The following is a 15,296-nucleotide window of genomic DNA, read 5'->3' on the forward strand; positions in this document are numbered from 1 at the left end:
CGTCATTGGCATCATGCATATGGCGCGAATGTTTACGATTCAAATGAAGGAACGTCCCCCGCTTCCACGTGCTATTAACCGACGTTTGTCGTTGACCGACAAAAGCGATTCAAATCTACATGGCTATTTAAGCTATGGATAGGTAAGAAGATAAGGGTAAGTGTGTTCTGGATTGAAACATCGCAAAGCGCGGAGACTGTTGAATCGCCGTTGAAAGCAGGTAAGGTCCGTCGAATCATTGTCGTACCTGACATTGGAAGATGATTACAGCTTTTTGATGACTACTCCTAAAGCCCCCAATGCCATATTCCTGACTAAGAAAATTATGAAATTTCCTGGATACTTCTGTAGCTCCTTCAGTAATTACGAGCCTTATTTTGCGGATCTTTGAATGTTTTTTTTTTCCCACAAATTTTCAGGACGCAGTTATGGTGACCATCTGCGAAATTGAAGGTTTTATGACTGTTGTGAAGGGTTTGGGTAAGTTTGGAGACCATGCATTCGTGAATGAGCGTTGGTAGTGGCAAACCTATAACAACTTTAATTCATTAAAAATCTATTTGGGTTTCTGCAGAATCACAACACCAGCCAGCTGGTTGTTCTTGTGAAGTTCTAGCTCTTTCTTGAGCGCAGACAACAATGTGCGAGGGTCTTTATGTGGCACTTCGGCACAGCCGCATTGACGACGGATTTGCAGAGCCTGCATGACGAAAGTTGAGATGTGACATTTTGGTAACCCCTTTAAAGGTACAGTCTTGTAGAGCACAGAGATGGCACACCATCGTATTTTCCATCATTGATAATGCAACAGTGAGAATTGCATTGACCCAACATACTGTGGTTATTAAATTAAGAAAAATCCCATTGTTTACCACACACTGTGGTAGCAACACCAATGTCCGATATTTTGAAGCCTCTCGCAACTGCAGACGACATCAAAACATAGGAAGCCCTGGCTAGTGCGCTATTCTGTCCATATTTCAAGGCTACTGAGAAAGATGACTAGATCTAGGCAACGATTACATAGCAGTGCTTTGCTGAACCTAGGGAAACGTCAGAGTACAACTTGCTCATTCAGGGTGGCGTGCATATGACCCTTTCCATAATTTTGCGTGGACAACGTGTTACCCTCTCCCATAGTCCAGCATCTGCTATGAGCAAACTTTCACCGCTATGTTTCCATACCACTTTAAAGTTGCATTTCAGCTTAGTGTTACAATCAACTATGCTGTACACGAGAATCCTTTCAAGAGACGCTTAGGCCTCTGTAAAGAATTTACCTCGTTCATGAGATTGTCGAGATGCTCGGAACGATGTTCATGATTTGGGTGCGTCGAAAGGAATTCGACTGGCTGCTGCTCTTGAGCCATGAGGCTCATTTTGCTCCAGAAGGCACTGCTTTCTCGAACATCAAAGCATGCCTGCCAAAAACGTTCAGAAAACGTTTAGTCTAAATGCACTCGCGGACCAAATCGGACGACACATTGTGAGATATTAAACATTTCACTGGGCTTTGCTCACCTTGGCCGCAAGCTGCAACCCCACTTCGTCAGCTTCCAATTCCAGCTTACGACTATAAGGCAAGTGTAGTAAAACCTGCAAACATGCACAAGAGTACAATACTTCTAATACTAATATACTAATACTAATACAATACAATACAATACAATACTAATATACTTCTAATCGATGAAGAAAAAAAACCCCTTGCTGTTTGATCAAACACTGTGCCCTACATAATTACGAGCCGATGGGATACCTCATTTGTTTGTGGAGAGATACGTACATCGATTACTCTATGGAAAAACCAGTGGGCAAATAAAGCAATCGCATCTGTAGGCATCACAGCCCAGATCGCAGCCAGGAACACAATAATAATGAGATCTAGGAGATGTGCATAGCTAACTTGCTCCGCCTGAAAGGAAGAGGCACGGTTACTACGCATTATTTCAGCGAGGTAACGTTGTCCGAGGAAGACGCAAAGGCCGTCGCTTACCCCGTGACCCAGAATGCAATGTGCCATTTCATGTGCAAGAACATTGCCAAGCTGGTCGTTATTTTCGCAGAGATCCAACATCCCCTGGAAGACAAAGATCTGGCCACTCTGGAAGAAAATATAAATAAATAAATAAATTGTGAAATTACAGTCTAGGATACAAATTGGGGAAAGACAGCAAGCTAGTTCCCACAAATTTCCCCCCCACATTTTTTGTTTCCAGTAAGCTTATTGAGAGGAAAACATTTCAAGATGTAGCTCTGCAGGCGTACTTCCGTTAAGGTGATAACAGCTTCTCATTCATTCGCTGAAGCTTGGTCATAGTTAACAATAACAGGCTGGATGGAGGTACTAACAGAGCCTTGCCTAAAAGAGGCCTTATTATTAAGAGAAAGTGATAAAAGTAATTTCCGTGTAACGAGCTGGTTTAAAAGGCAAATAACACATTCCACATACATTTGGAAACACACAACAGCAGCGGGTTAGAGCACAACTTAAAATGTTGCATTCCAAAGCGTCCGTCTGTCCGCGTTCTTATGTGAGGGACGCATGGGTTTCCATTGCACATCCACAGCTTTGCGGCACTGCTTTGCGAGGAACGGCTCGCGATCCAGAAACAACCGACTACGTGAAAAGAAGTAGAGGAAGACAAAGCAGGTGGTCCGCTTCGAAGAAAAATTAAACTTGACGAACCCATGTGTGTCCACCTTATGTCATGTGACTGCAGGAGTGAATCCAGACCCCTGGTTTGGAGGGAAGGGAAAGAGGGCAATCCTGTGAATAAAAGAGGGGCGATTGCCCCTCCCCACTGGATCCGCCATTTTGTGACCGTCTCGTTTGCACATTATTGAAGTATATCACTTACGGGTAGGACGAAGGCATTCTGCAATGGCATCTTTACGACGGACACCGACCAGGACATGTCGTGAATTCTGTCGACGTCATGGTTACCGCGGAGGAGTTGATTTGCCACTCGTGTCACGCGAGCGTAGGCAGGATGAAATGAAGGCAGCAGGTGGTCTTTGAACATCTCGTATTGCTGCACACACAAAAAAAATTCATGCATGAGGCACTTTCCGAATGTCCTGCAACGGAAAGTAGCCGCGACTTACCATTTGAAACTCGAAGTCTGATATCTTGCGGAACTGCTCCGTCGTAAACGCGACAAAGCGTCGTCTGTGGGTGATGGGGGTTTCTTGAATGTGGGAGACATAGTAGATGCTTCCAGCTGCTACAAATACGCTGCAAGTTACTGTGTGACAAACGTTAGCAATTAATGGTGGATTGCTGTCCGCTCTGTGGTTCCTCTTGCGTCGACCTACCAGCAATTTTCACTCTATTTCTTTTAGCCACAGCGACAAAGTAGGCTTTCCTGTCCTGTGGTAGGCTACGCCACCATTTGCGAAAACCCCTAGAAGTATGAGGACGCAAGATATTCCATGTGCTTTTATACAAAGATCCCAGGAAAGAGGTCCAGTGCATCAACATTATATGGCAATTTCCATTCCGAGCTCCATTTCCTTTCCATTCCGAGGTGCTCACATTGTGTGGAAAGAAATTAGCAGACGCGTACCCCCAAAAAAAGGGGGGGAGGATCGTGGCTCAACCCCCCTCTCCCAAGGTACTTTTGGTGGTGCGTGTGTGAGAGGGAAAACGGGAATGATATCCTCTCCCCATGTAAAGTTTTTGTAGAACACCTCCCGAAATATTTCTGTGGCTACGTTGTTGCTTTGTAGACGACTTTATAGACTTCCTATTTAGATTTGTACTGCTTGAAAGAGTCAAGTAGTAACGTACTTATTATGCGAACAAAATACAACCGCAAAATGAGTTGTGGACACTGGTTTAGCTTTGTTTTGTCACCTCTGGCGATGAAACTCCCCAGTCACCATCATCATCGTCAAAATAAAGTAGTACAGTTGTGGTTGTGAAACTCAACCGTTGCAAAACAATCTCGACCTTTCGGTTCATTTTACCCACCTTCCAGTCAGGACAGCTAAACCTTTTGTTAACTGTTTGGCGATCAATAAGAAAGCCGGATGAATATATCGAGGCGGTGTAGTCCGAAATCCCGCGACTCTTTCGGCCGACCTCAAGATGCCGCAGGTGTACGGGCTCTGGCGATTCATCCACCCGGCGCACGCAGTTCGCGTTGCGCCGCTAATTATGCGTAGCATTATCGTTGTTCAAATAAATTAGTCGATTGGTTTAAATATATACAGGTCTGTCGCCCCCTTTCGTCTGCTTTGCCAAAACATGTGGACGGACGACGAACGGCGCGGTATATCCCGCCGCTATCCAAACATAAGACGTGTTGCCAGACGGAGTGATGTTACGGACGCCGTGAAACCTGAAATCTGACAAAGCACGGATTAGTACTGATCGAATACACTCCGACGACACGCGCATTGGCCATGGCTTAGATAGATATGTTCAGATTAAGCGACATGCCAACAGCTGATAGGCAGATCACTCGGTGAAGGCAGAGAGTAAGCATGTGGTGGACTGTGACTACGCTAGAGCTTAGCTGTTCAGCCAAATCGCAGCGAAGTACACGAATTTGGTAGATGTACCTTATTATATCATTTGTACGTGTCGTAATTGGCGAGATATAAACCCTGGTACACACGCTTGCACGTATCGAGCTCTGACGTCAGCGTAGCGACAGCTACGGCCATTCCCATTGGTAGTCGTAAGCACGTGACCACTTCCGCGTTGCCTCACTCGCAGATGACGCAGTGATGTCAGATCCGGCTTGCTACGTCATATGTCACATGGCTTTGTCACCATTAGTCGACAGTGTGCCCTATCCCTATAGGCAGAGCGGGATGCTCTACCGTGCGGGGGCCTGGGGTTGAATGCCGGCCTGTGCTAAGTGCAGAGGTGTGTGCGGGTAGGTATACCCGCACCTACGACCCGCGAGTTTTGCGACGTGCGGGTAGTCAATGTTGCCGCGGGTTGCGGTTAGTGTGGATGCACCCGGCACTTCATCCGCGGGTAGTGCAGGTATACACGCATCACACGCCGCAGGTTAATTGCTGTTGCGGGTGGTGTATCTGCGGATGCGGTGCGGGTGCGAGTTTACTTACCCGCTCACGCTATGTGGGATTTCCTCAGACTCTGCGAGGCAAATGTCGTAAGGGTTCCCTATGAAGTTGGCCCTGGACGCACTATCCCCATCCCCCTACCGCCCCGAGCAGCGTGACGTCATATCAAGCAAGCTGACACCTCGATAATAAAGGCATCACCATTAGCCGAGCCCAAAACCACAGCACCTCGTTAAAAGGATGTCTCATTTATCACGTGTCAGGCGCGTGGACAATGGAGATCTTTAATGGAATTCCGCCCCATGATCATCGGAGTTGCGAAAAATAAATTTTCCTTCGCTCTTTATCTTACAGAAGACGAGTTCCATATCTACATGATGATGGCGTCGTCATAATTTCTCTCGACCTCATCCTTGACACGCAAGGAATTACCTCACCCAAGGCGTATGACTGTCGGCATCAGATATAGTAGCTCAATACACCTACTGCGTTACACATCTGATTCGCATTGCCCTACATCAGTGATGCTTCTCGGTATTACCTCCCAAATAATTTCCTCCCTCCCTCCCCGCGAAAGCTGATACACAGTGCAACGCCTAGCCCCGAGGCACTGTCCCATCATGGAGATGAGGAAAAAGTCCGTCTGTCTCGAAGGCAGCAATTAGTCGGAGAGCATCTCCTGGAGAAATTGTGCCGTCCTCAATACCACAGTGCAGTCTCGGACGGGTGTTTTTAACAATGCACTTTCTTGCTGGCCAGTCGACTTACCTTTCTATTTTTATGTGTCATTTTTGTTTCTTTGGCGATTTCTGTCCTTGATCTTTGCTTTTCCCTTTTTTTTTTTTTTCGGACGTGTCGCTTTGTGTTGCAAAGACGTGACTGGTATGCTGTGGAACATTGTTAGAGCAGTCGACGATTTGAAGGCGCGCTTGCTTTGTAGTCAGGGTTAACTGCGCCGGTGGCATCCTCAGAGAAGTTCGGGTGGGATGGAGGATTTAATTCTCTCGGATAGGGACAAAGTAGCCGTGTATTCTGAACCTCTACCTCAGGACTAAGTGTGGAAGGACGGAGAAGTTGTTTGGGCTGAGAAACACCGAAAAGCAACGTTCTCCTGCTTCATGACAATACACACCAGCTTGTTCTCCAGCTTGCTAACAATACACACTACCTAAGGAATGTGTATTGCCATTGAATACCGAAGGGGCTAACTTCCAGTCTTCAATAGAAGGACTTTGGTTGGTGTCCATAGGGGATGAAAAAGAACCCGAGGAGCTCGAAAAGAAGAGGGCGTTGGAATTCAATGGTGTCCGCACCCCTTATAGTCTGAGGTTGCAAGGGTGCGCAAGATATAGTGCTACTGGCAACCAGACACAAATCTAAGGAGCACAAGGAGAGCAATCGAGTCTGGGTAAGAAGTAGAACACGACGTGAGTTGTGTCGGGTCCATTCTCGTCGCACGTTTACAAATACACGTTGGCACCTCCAGAACCCTACGCAATGCATGCCCATAAGTACGAATCAACAAACCGACTTTCTTTTTCTGCTTTGTTCATTCTTTCATTTTTGTTCCGTTTTTCTTTGTTCACGGTATGCACGAAAGTGATGCCGGATATACAGAAGACATCGATCATCATCGGCCATCATACGGGGAAACTTTACATGCTGTGATATATGAGAAGCGACATTACTACATTATTCGAACTCGAGAAAAACCTGCATATGAGAAATCCTAGCGTTGAAAATGACTGAAAATGTCCATGTGAGTTGCCGTAAAATCGCGTGCAGACCGCACGCACGAGAACACGTGCAGGCAAGTAACAGATGCTACAAGGTCATGCACGCGTTACGAGCTAACGAGGGGCGGGGCACTCGTCGAGAAGGGCACGTGATAAAACTCGTGCACGGCGCTTTTCGGGCGATACGTGTAGGGCGTGGTATACGTCACGCGCAATGTGTCACGTGCCCATCTTTTTTGAATTTCCCGCTACTCGTAATCTCGTAACGACGATGAAGCGATTAAGCCCTCAGGTCCTCGATCAGGAAACCATATATTGTCTATTCATCTCCATAACTCTGTCAGGTCGAGACTAGGATATGACTCCTCGGACTCCCACCAACGTCCTTCTATTGGAGTCCGGAGGTTAGTCCTTAGCAATTTGATGACAATACACAGTCCTTAGGTAGTGTGTATTGTCATCCAGCAGGAGGTAGGCACAGTGCTGGACAAAAGTTTGCGGAACACGCTCTCCTTCATCAGATCGAGTGACACGCTAGTAGCTAATGGTGCATAACGGACTTGCAAACAGATGACTGGGTTACCTAAGTCTGTATGGTCTCATTCGTTGCAAGCGTGTCACTCTGATGAAGGAATGCCGTGTTCCGTAACCTTTTGTCCAGCACTGCACAGTGTGTATTGTTATCAAGCAGGAGAACAAGTATAGGTGCATATTGTCGTCAAGTATGTCTTGTCACAAAGCAGGAGAATGTTGCTTTTCGGTGTTTCCCTGCCTGACTATATGACATGGTCGGAATTTGACACGTATCCAACCTCGGTCTTATAGAAAAGAATAGTAATTACTTTCTGCTATGATGTGTACTTTCGGATAATGGGCTACTTAGTGGATCGCTTCGTAATCTGGGACAATTAGCCCATGGTAAAGAAACCCTGAGCTTAGGTAACGCACAAAGTTAATCACTAGGGGCAGCTCAAACGGCAGGTCAGAAATGTAGTACAGTCTAGCAGTATGGATTGAAACGACGAAACCTACAGAGAATCAAGCGTCTCAGCACAACTTTAATCAATGAGGAACTGTTGTGCAAGAGTCTGCACTTCATCAGATGTGCGCGTCATTATTGCTCTGCACGAAAGCTCGTCACCCATCGAAATCGTTTTCATTGTGTGTAGTTTTTGTCGCAATCTAGGACAGTTAAATCCCAGAGAGTTCTTTTGTTTCACCAGCCGCGTGTGTACCTCTGCTTTTTCTTGTAACACTTGTTCCTCGACTGCAAACCGATTGCGACCTCTTGGGCGAGCGTGTTATTGTTTTGGGGGCAGGTGGCCCCCCAAGCGCCACTCCCACATTCCATTGGTGGCGAAGACCCTCGGACATTGTGCGGCCGCCTTGGTGCTATTGCTTCACCTGTCTCAGAGCTGACCTGTCTTTCAGTATACGTGATGGAGACAAAGACCTCCAGGCAGTGCTCGAGGATAGGCCAGTTAGTACCAAGTAGAGGAACTTGTTATGTGCTAAGTATAGCGACAAAACTAAAAGCTGGCGTTACGCTACGTTAGCTTACGTGAAGCTGACGTTACGAAAGCTGACGCGGAATAATAAAAATTTATGTCCAAGTCAGAGGTCGGCACTTGGAACTCCTGCTCAGTTCCTCGTATGCTCTGCTTACAGAACATGAGCGTCACTGAGTTTCACTCTTGCTGGGCTCATACAGCTTGAACTCACGTATGCTCAGGGGTGGGGTGGGGTGGGGGGATCTATTTATTTTGGCAGGAAAAGTCAGCCAGAGAGGACGGCTTGCCATTCCATAGTAAGATCTCCCATGCTCAGAAGATACTTCCAAAATAAGCATGAGTGACAAGGGAGCATGTTTGTCGGTGAGTTTTGCCGAGATGGAGGTTCAGGTGCGAGTAATATGTAACGACGGGGTCTTGGGAGGAAGAAAAAGAAGGGGAGGAAGGAAGAAGGTGGAGGAGAAAGAAAGGGGTGGGGGAGGCTAGAACGTGGAAAAGGAACTGAAGCTGTTTTGTGTTGCGTTTTGTTATGTGCTCTTGTGGTGGAACCTCTATACGAGAGCTGCTGGTGTCGTCTCGTCATTTCATGTCACCTCAGCTCATGCATGAATATTGTCCACCAGCTTGCCTGCATTCATGCCATTTTGTCTCTTTATGGGAATTAAGTTAGATTTCTGTTAGTTGAGGTGTTCGCTGCAGAAGGCTCTGCTTGATGACAATACACATATATCAAGCACGAACTCCACCGCTACTATACTACTAGACTGGCAGGTTGGTGGTGGTGGTGATGGGCTGCTTGCCGTAGTGCACTGGCAGATTGATGTGTGTATTGATGTATTGTAATCGAGTTAGAAAGCTAGGGATGGATGTACTCTCTTACCTGCCATGAACGGGCTTGAGTAATCGACCAGAGTAAGAAATCTTGTATTAGCCAACAAGAACCACAGTCAGCCCTGATCAAAGTATCAAGATATTCAGTTAAGTAACTGAGGAAAAGTATCCCAATAACTGTATACTTCTCGTGTATCTTGAGGAAAATATTACATAATATTATATACACTAAAATATATACATTTTCATATGCGTATTTGTAGCTGTAACTCGGTTCCCCTTTTCAGTAACTTCTGTCATTTTTCGGGTACCTTTTAAGAGCACCTTTCGAGTACCTTTTAAGTACCTATTAAGAGTACCTTGTGAACAAGCGATTCAACACAAATATGACGTGAAAGCCAAACCATTATACACAACTGGGATGGGGGGGGGGAGTGTCTGTTCATGGTTATATGGCAGGTGTATACCATCTAGTCGATGTGCGGTGCATAACGATATTATTTAAATTTGCTACTGAGATAGTTTCTTTAAGAAAGTATATTATCCATTTACGCCCAAGAAATGCATTATTCAGTATATCGGGTGAACCGAGAATAATGCGCTTTACGATTAAGTTAACTCCTGAATATGATGGAGAAAGTTCATTTAAAAGTACCGACTACTTTTTGGGGGGGTACCTGTAAATGTATCAGTGTATTTTTTTCTATGGGGTATCTGTTTCTATCTTAGACACATTTGAACCAATTTATATGCAACTCAGATACTGTTTGATATACTGACTGATTGATATATTGATTGATACACTGATACACTCAGATACTGACGGTCGCATCGAGTACTATGTTCGGCATCGGCCGATAGTGTACTTGGGTAATTTTTTCCGTCTGAAAAAGTGCTTAGATATTAAATAAACGAATTTTACAGATCACCGCTGCTCCCGCAGCTGCAGCGCCTCCGGCGGCGTGACGTCACTCCCTAAGCGGAGGAGTGAGAGGGCGGCGATCAGAGGATGAAAGGCGCCGACCAGACGCCCCGTAACTGTACAAGATGCCCGCACGGCCGCGCGGCATTCTTTTTCTCAAGATCGCGCCCTCGTTCGTTCTTGAGAGTGACTAGAGTCACTGAATAGCTTCGATCAGAGTATTGCATTCGTTTTCCCCGGCACTATATGCCTACAGCCGTCTGGCAACAGTGAGAGCGCCGCTGTCCCATTGGACAAAATCTGCAACTCGGCGGTATTTTGTTGATACGCCAGTGGAACCACACACTCTTAAAAATGAACTTCACCGCATAGCACGCTCCTAGCCATCTATCGCCCCTATCGTTCTCGCCCCTGATTTGTTGAAAACAGGAGGCATACGCTTTTTTTTTTTTGTACCAGCTATGTACTGCATAAGCGGTACAAAAAAGGCGTACTCCTCCCGTTTTCAACAAATCGGAGGAGAGACCGATGTCATTCGGGATGATGGTTGGCTAGGAGCATGCTATGCGGTGAAGTTCATTTTTAAGAGTGCAGTTTCTTTCCGCCCAGGCAGAAACGACCGTACGCTGCGGCAAACTTATTTCACATCGCCAATTGCAGCGCGTTGACCGTAACAGCAAGTGCGATTTCGTTTAGAGGGCCTTGATCGATTGTCGTCAAGGAAGACGCAAAAGCATGGTCGAATAAAGAAGAAGGAACGAACGTCTACAGACGGGATCCGTTAATAACACATAGCAGACGTACTTAGGGGAGCCAATATGGCGTCCCCACACGGCGCCCCCTGGCGTAGAACTTGCAGTTGTACATCAGTTGCCAGTACTCTGAAGCTATTCAGTGGCGTTTTCTAGTTTTTCCAGGGAGGGAATAGACGTTTTTACAAATGCAAGCGCCACCTGTATTGTCATCAAGCAGGAGAGCTACCTATTTATTTATTTATTTACCCTCAGGGCTACAGCATTAAAGAGGGGAGGGGCTTGAACCAAAGCAGGAACAATGTGGAATAAAATAAAAATAAAATAAACAACAACAGACGAAACAAAAACACTAGCATAGATAGTATCACTGGTGGACAATCAGACCAGTATGTAAAGTTTAAATAATGGAGGACCTATCCACCTGTGGCACACAAGCGGTCATGGGAACTTATAGCATATAACTAAGTATATATAATTTATATTTATACTTAACTCCCGTAACGTAGACATCCTCCCTAACTTTTATAATTTTTAAGTTTTAATAAACCCCTTTTTTGTTACTTCCCCTACTTTCGTCTTCTGTCTCCCATTTATTTCAACTTATAACTATATATATGACTATATATAACTTATAGAACTTATTACAAGACGACCAGAGGCGCAGGTAGAAGAAGAACAACAACATTCCCGGTGTGCGCAGCAGCATTGTCATCTGGGGTAAACCATAACCGAAGCAGACGACGGAGCAGTGTCCCTCAAAGTTCCCATGCTGCTTTGCGCCGCACGCTTAGTGGCGCGCGCATCTTTGTAAAATCGTCTACGCCACTCTTTCGCGTGGGATTTTCGATGCCGGGGTTCGTGGTCCACGAGGTATGAAATGACGCTGTAGTTTCGAAATCGACTGGTGAGATACTCCCACTTACTGCGCCCGTACGCATCACGTTTTTATGTATTCGTTCCTGAATTCCGTGCGTCCCAAAAACAGATTCCTTCGGTCTGACCTATAACAGCTGGCGTCGGATATCGAGAGCGTCGTCGCTGCGCAACACATTCCAGACGTAGCAACATGTAGGCACAGGCCCTCCCTTTCGTAAGCATACGTATATATAGTATACGTGTATACCTGCAAAAAAAGAGGTCAGTGTGACCATTTTGAGGATCATCGTACATAACATTCTCCAGGGCCGGCGGATTTTTTGGGCCCGCTAGAGAGGAACCGGATTTCGTTGCCCTATTACGTTGGCCAGCGAAATGGGTGTACGTAAGCTGGCCAGCTTATAATTGGATACAAAGAAGTCCCGAGGAGATAATATGTGATTACGCGAGGAAAGCCCTGCTGGTAGGGGCTTTCATTGAAGTTTTTTCAGCGCGTCGATTTCACTTTGTCTAAGTGAGAATGAGGTGATGACGAAGCTCGTTGTGGTTGAGTACATGCTTTCTTTTTGTGGAAGACGGCGTAGGGAGTGTCTATGCCTTGATGTCACATGATCTACGGATCCGGATCCTAGTTAATCCAGAACCGCAAGCACGGGGGAGGAGGGGTCACTATTATAGTTACGTTGTGACAGCTTTATATAGAATTGCTAACAGGACGGAAAGGGGGGGGGGTCGGAGGGTGAAAGGGGGATCTGAAAGGGGGTGAAAGCAATTTATCCCTTTCAATATCGATAACAAAAAGTTGTTCAAAATAATAATATGTTTGCTGGGCCTGCGATTAACAATCGTTAGATTGAAGTGGAAAGTGATTTTTTTTTTCCGATTTATCGGACATATGTTACGTGGTCGTGTTCATAAATTTTTATAGTGATTGTCTTGTGTGGCTGCGTACTGTGATCTCTACTCTTATTCCTTCGCCTGTCTGTCTGTCTGTCTGTCTGTGTACGTGCGTGCGTGTGGATTAAAAAGGCTTTGTTTCCTATAGCAGAGCACTGTCTCATCTGTTTGACCAGTTTCTTGTCCTTTTTTTATCTAACATGAAGTATCGGGATTAAGGTCGGGGTAGAGTGAGTTAAAAATTATCTCAGGAAACTTGACAAAACATAGTTTCAAGTGCGGTCGCAGTGTCTCCATCAGGCACGATTTGTCAGATTGATTGATTGATTGATTACAAGTTGATTGAGCAGTTACTTTCAATAATGCATTGTCGGGGTTCTAGCCGGCTCGCCTTACTTCGACCGTCACAACTAACACTATACATCCTGCGTGTATACGCGCAAGACTGAAAGGGCTAACCACCCCATATACCGCCAACAACGTATCACGGCCAGCATTTTTGAAACTCATACGCGTGCGAACCGCATTTCCGTGCACGATCCAGCCAAAAATATCTCCTAATGCCTCCGGTAATAGCGCTTCGACGCGAGAAAACGCCCGCAATAAAAAAAGAATTAAAAAAAAAAAATGAAAAGGCTGATGAACGTCCACGAAACATACAGCATTGAGGAAATACTTCTCGCGTTACATCTGTGTGCTGCAGCAGTACGGAAAAAGAAATAGACATAGCTTGAATCAAGTTTCCCCCATCTCCACACCGTTTCCGCGGCTTTGTTGCACACCACGTATGACTACCACTTTACATTTCTGTTTTTTTTTTCTCTTTCTTTTTTTCATAGTAGAAAAATAACAATACATAACTTTCGTGTGGCTTCCGCGAGAAACACGATACGCTCACAAAGGCTATGTACAAAACGGGAGGAATGGTGGTTTCATACAAAGGCTATAGCTGGAAAGTCGAGTGCGGAAGAAACCGTGTACTCAAAGGTGTTACTCTTTTCTTTTGTGTGTGTGTTTGTTTTTTTAATGTTAGGCGAATTGATTAGATTTGTTATCTACAAGATGCGCGACAAAGAATGTGGAGTGCGTGTGATAAAGATGGGATTGATTAGCGGATATCAACTCCCGATGAATATTAATGGCGAGAGCCTGCATGGTGTTGGTGCCTTATCTGTGGAGATTCCCCCCTGAGTGTTTTGCGTGTCTGTTAAATTTTAGAATCGTATAATTAGCTTCCGGTTCGTGCAAGATCTGGATCAGCTGATTAAGGCGCGTAAAATGTATGCACAAAGAGGGTCGAAGCGGGGACAGTATGTATGTATTTTCCTGCTTTTCTTTTAAATTCTTAGCGGCGTTGCTTTTTGTACATTTTTTGATTTCCACATCGTCCGACATATACTTATCAGCGGTCGGTCGGTCAGTCGGTCGGTCAATCAAACAATGCTTTCGATTGTTTTTATCTTGAAGCATTTTACCTATGCAATAAGAATTGTACCTGACGTTCTTTGTTTTTTTGTGCATTGAGATTTCGCACGCGAACTCTCCTACACTGTTGCTTTTGGTGCCAAGTTTTGTGGTGGTGTTTTTATCCGTTCCGTTTCAAAGTGTATAGATTTGTGTAGTTTCCCTTCCTTTTCTGAATAACGCGTTCTGGAGTAGCCAGTCCCACGTGGCTCGGGTCTAACATCTCCTTTTTTTTCTTCTCTCTTTTACAAATCAGCCAATCAATTGTACCTGAGGTTTGTGATTAGTATTTTCTGTGTTTTCCGATTGAGTACTGCCTTCAGATCCGGATTCTCTCTTTCTCTCTCTCTTTTTTTCTCCTTTTCGAAACGATAGCTTTATGGAGCCCACCAACGTCCGACAGCCGTGTAAGTCCGTCCATAACCATTGTGGAGAGAGGAATGAGAAAGAGAGAGAGAGAGAGTAGGGGGAAGAAGTTACAATGGGGGAACGAACCGAGGGCGTCTACCCGAGGATCAGGATTGTTAAATGGCCCATGGAGGCAGCGAATTTTTTTTTTTTTTTCACCTAAAGTCACTATCTCCACTTTGCTGACACGTTGCCGTTATTTTTTTTTATTACTTCGATTTATTTGATACTTCAGATAACTGAAGAATGTTACATTAATCTTATCATTGCCTTATATATCAATGTCTTCAACATGGAAGGGAATCTCGTCCCAACATATTCAACTCGAAAGCAAGTGGGTCATTTTTCGAATCTCATCTGGTACCTTCTCGCATTTTAATTGGCTATCCTTCATGTGTCGGAATTCATCCGCGTTCCGTGACAGCCGGGAAACATAATGACGTCATGGTGGATGTTAGAAAGCACCGCCTACCGGGAGTACATGTGCGAGCAAAGTAGGTCATCAATCGAGTATGCCTTCGTCACTTGACTGGCAGACGGGGTCAAGCGCTATTCCTCGCCCTTGAACTGTTCTATAGACATTGCGCCGCCATTTCCGCTTGTTTGAAGAAGTGAAACGAGCACGTTTTAACGTTTAAAACTTAAAATTCGTCCTCGTGGACTTGTTTGTGTAATCATACGAGCAACGTTTTCCGAAATACTGAGACGAAAGGGTACGAAAAACGCCACCACTTTCTGGTGCCACGTAAGCGGGCGAACACTCGGCGTCACGTCTTTTCGTGTACCGCTAGCTGTGGGGCGCAGCCACAAGAGATTTAGAGCCTGAAGTTTTAGGGTTTAACCCGATTCTTTC

General features: G+C 45.4%; 2 protein-coding genes across 3 annotated transcripts in view; one reads left to right on the forward strand and one right to left on the reverse strand.

Moving 5' to 3' along the window:
- Nucleotides 1-56: 56 nt before the first annotated feature.
- The window catches only part of LOC135390857 (uncharacterized), a 65,554-nt gene continuing 50,314 nt past the window's right edge, over nucleotides 57-15,296 (forward strand). The window contains exon 1 of the mRNA XM_064620800.1: nucleotides 57-220. The gene's annotated coding sequence lies outside the window, so the exon portion shown is untranslated. The remainder of the gene's footprint in view (nucleotides 221-15,296) is intronic.
- Nucleotides 519-4,306, reverse strand: LOC135392656 (metalloendopeptidase OMA1, mitochondrial-like). Of its 2 annotated transcripts, XM_064623372.1 has the most exons (9): nucleotides 3,977-4,306; nucleotides 3,319-3,407; nucleotides 3,109-3,248; nucleotides 2,862-3,035; nucleotides 1,997-2,104; nucleotides 1,787-1,915; nucleotides 1,522-1,596; nucleotides 1,281-1,421; nucleotides 519-700 (listed from the first exon to the last, which is right to left on the reverse strand). In XM_064623372.1, the coding sequence occupies exons 1-9, from the start codon at nucleotides 4,171-4,173 to the stop codon at nucleotides 557-559; spliced, it is 1,197 nt and encodes a 398-aa protein (XP_064479442.1). In that variant the 5' UTR covers nucleotides 4,174-4,306; the 3' UTR covers nucleotides 519-556. The 2 variants fall into 2 exon arrangements, with proteins under 2 accessions (XP_064479442.1, XP_064479443.1); XM_064623373.1 differs by lacking the exon at nucleotides 1,281-1,421.

Source organism: Ornithodoros turicata, chromosome 4, assembly GCF_037126465.1.
Source record: "Ornithodoros turicata isolate Travis chromosome 4, ASM3712646v1, whole genome shotgun sequence".
Taxonomy (NCBI): Eukaryota; Metazoa; Arthropoda; class Arachnida; order Ixodida; family Argasidae; genus Ornithodoros; species Ornithodoros turicata.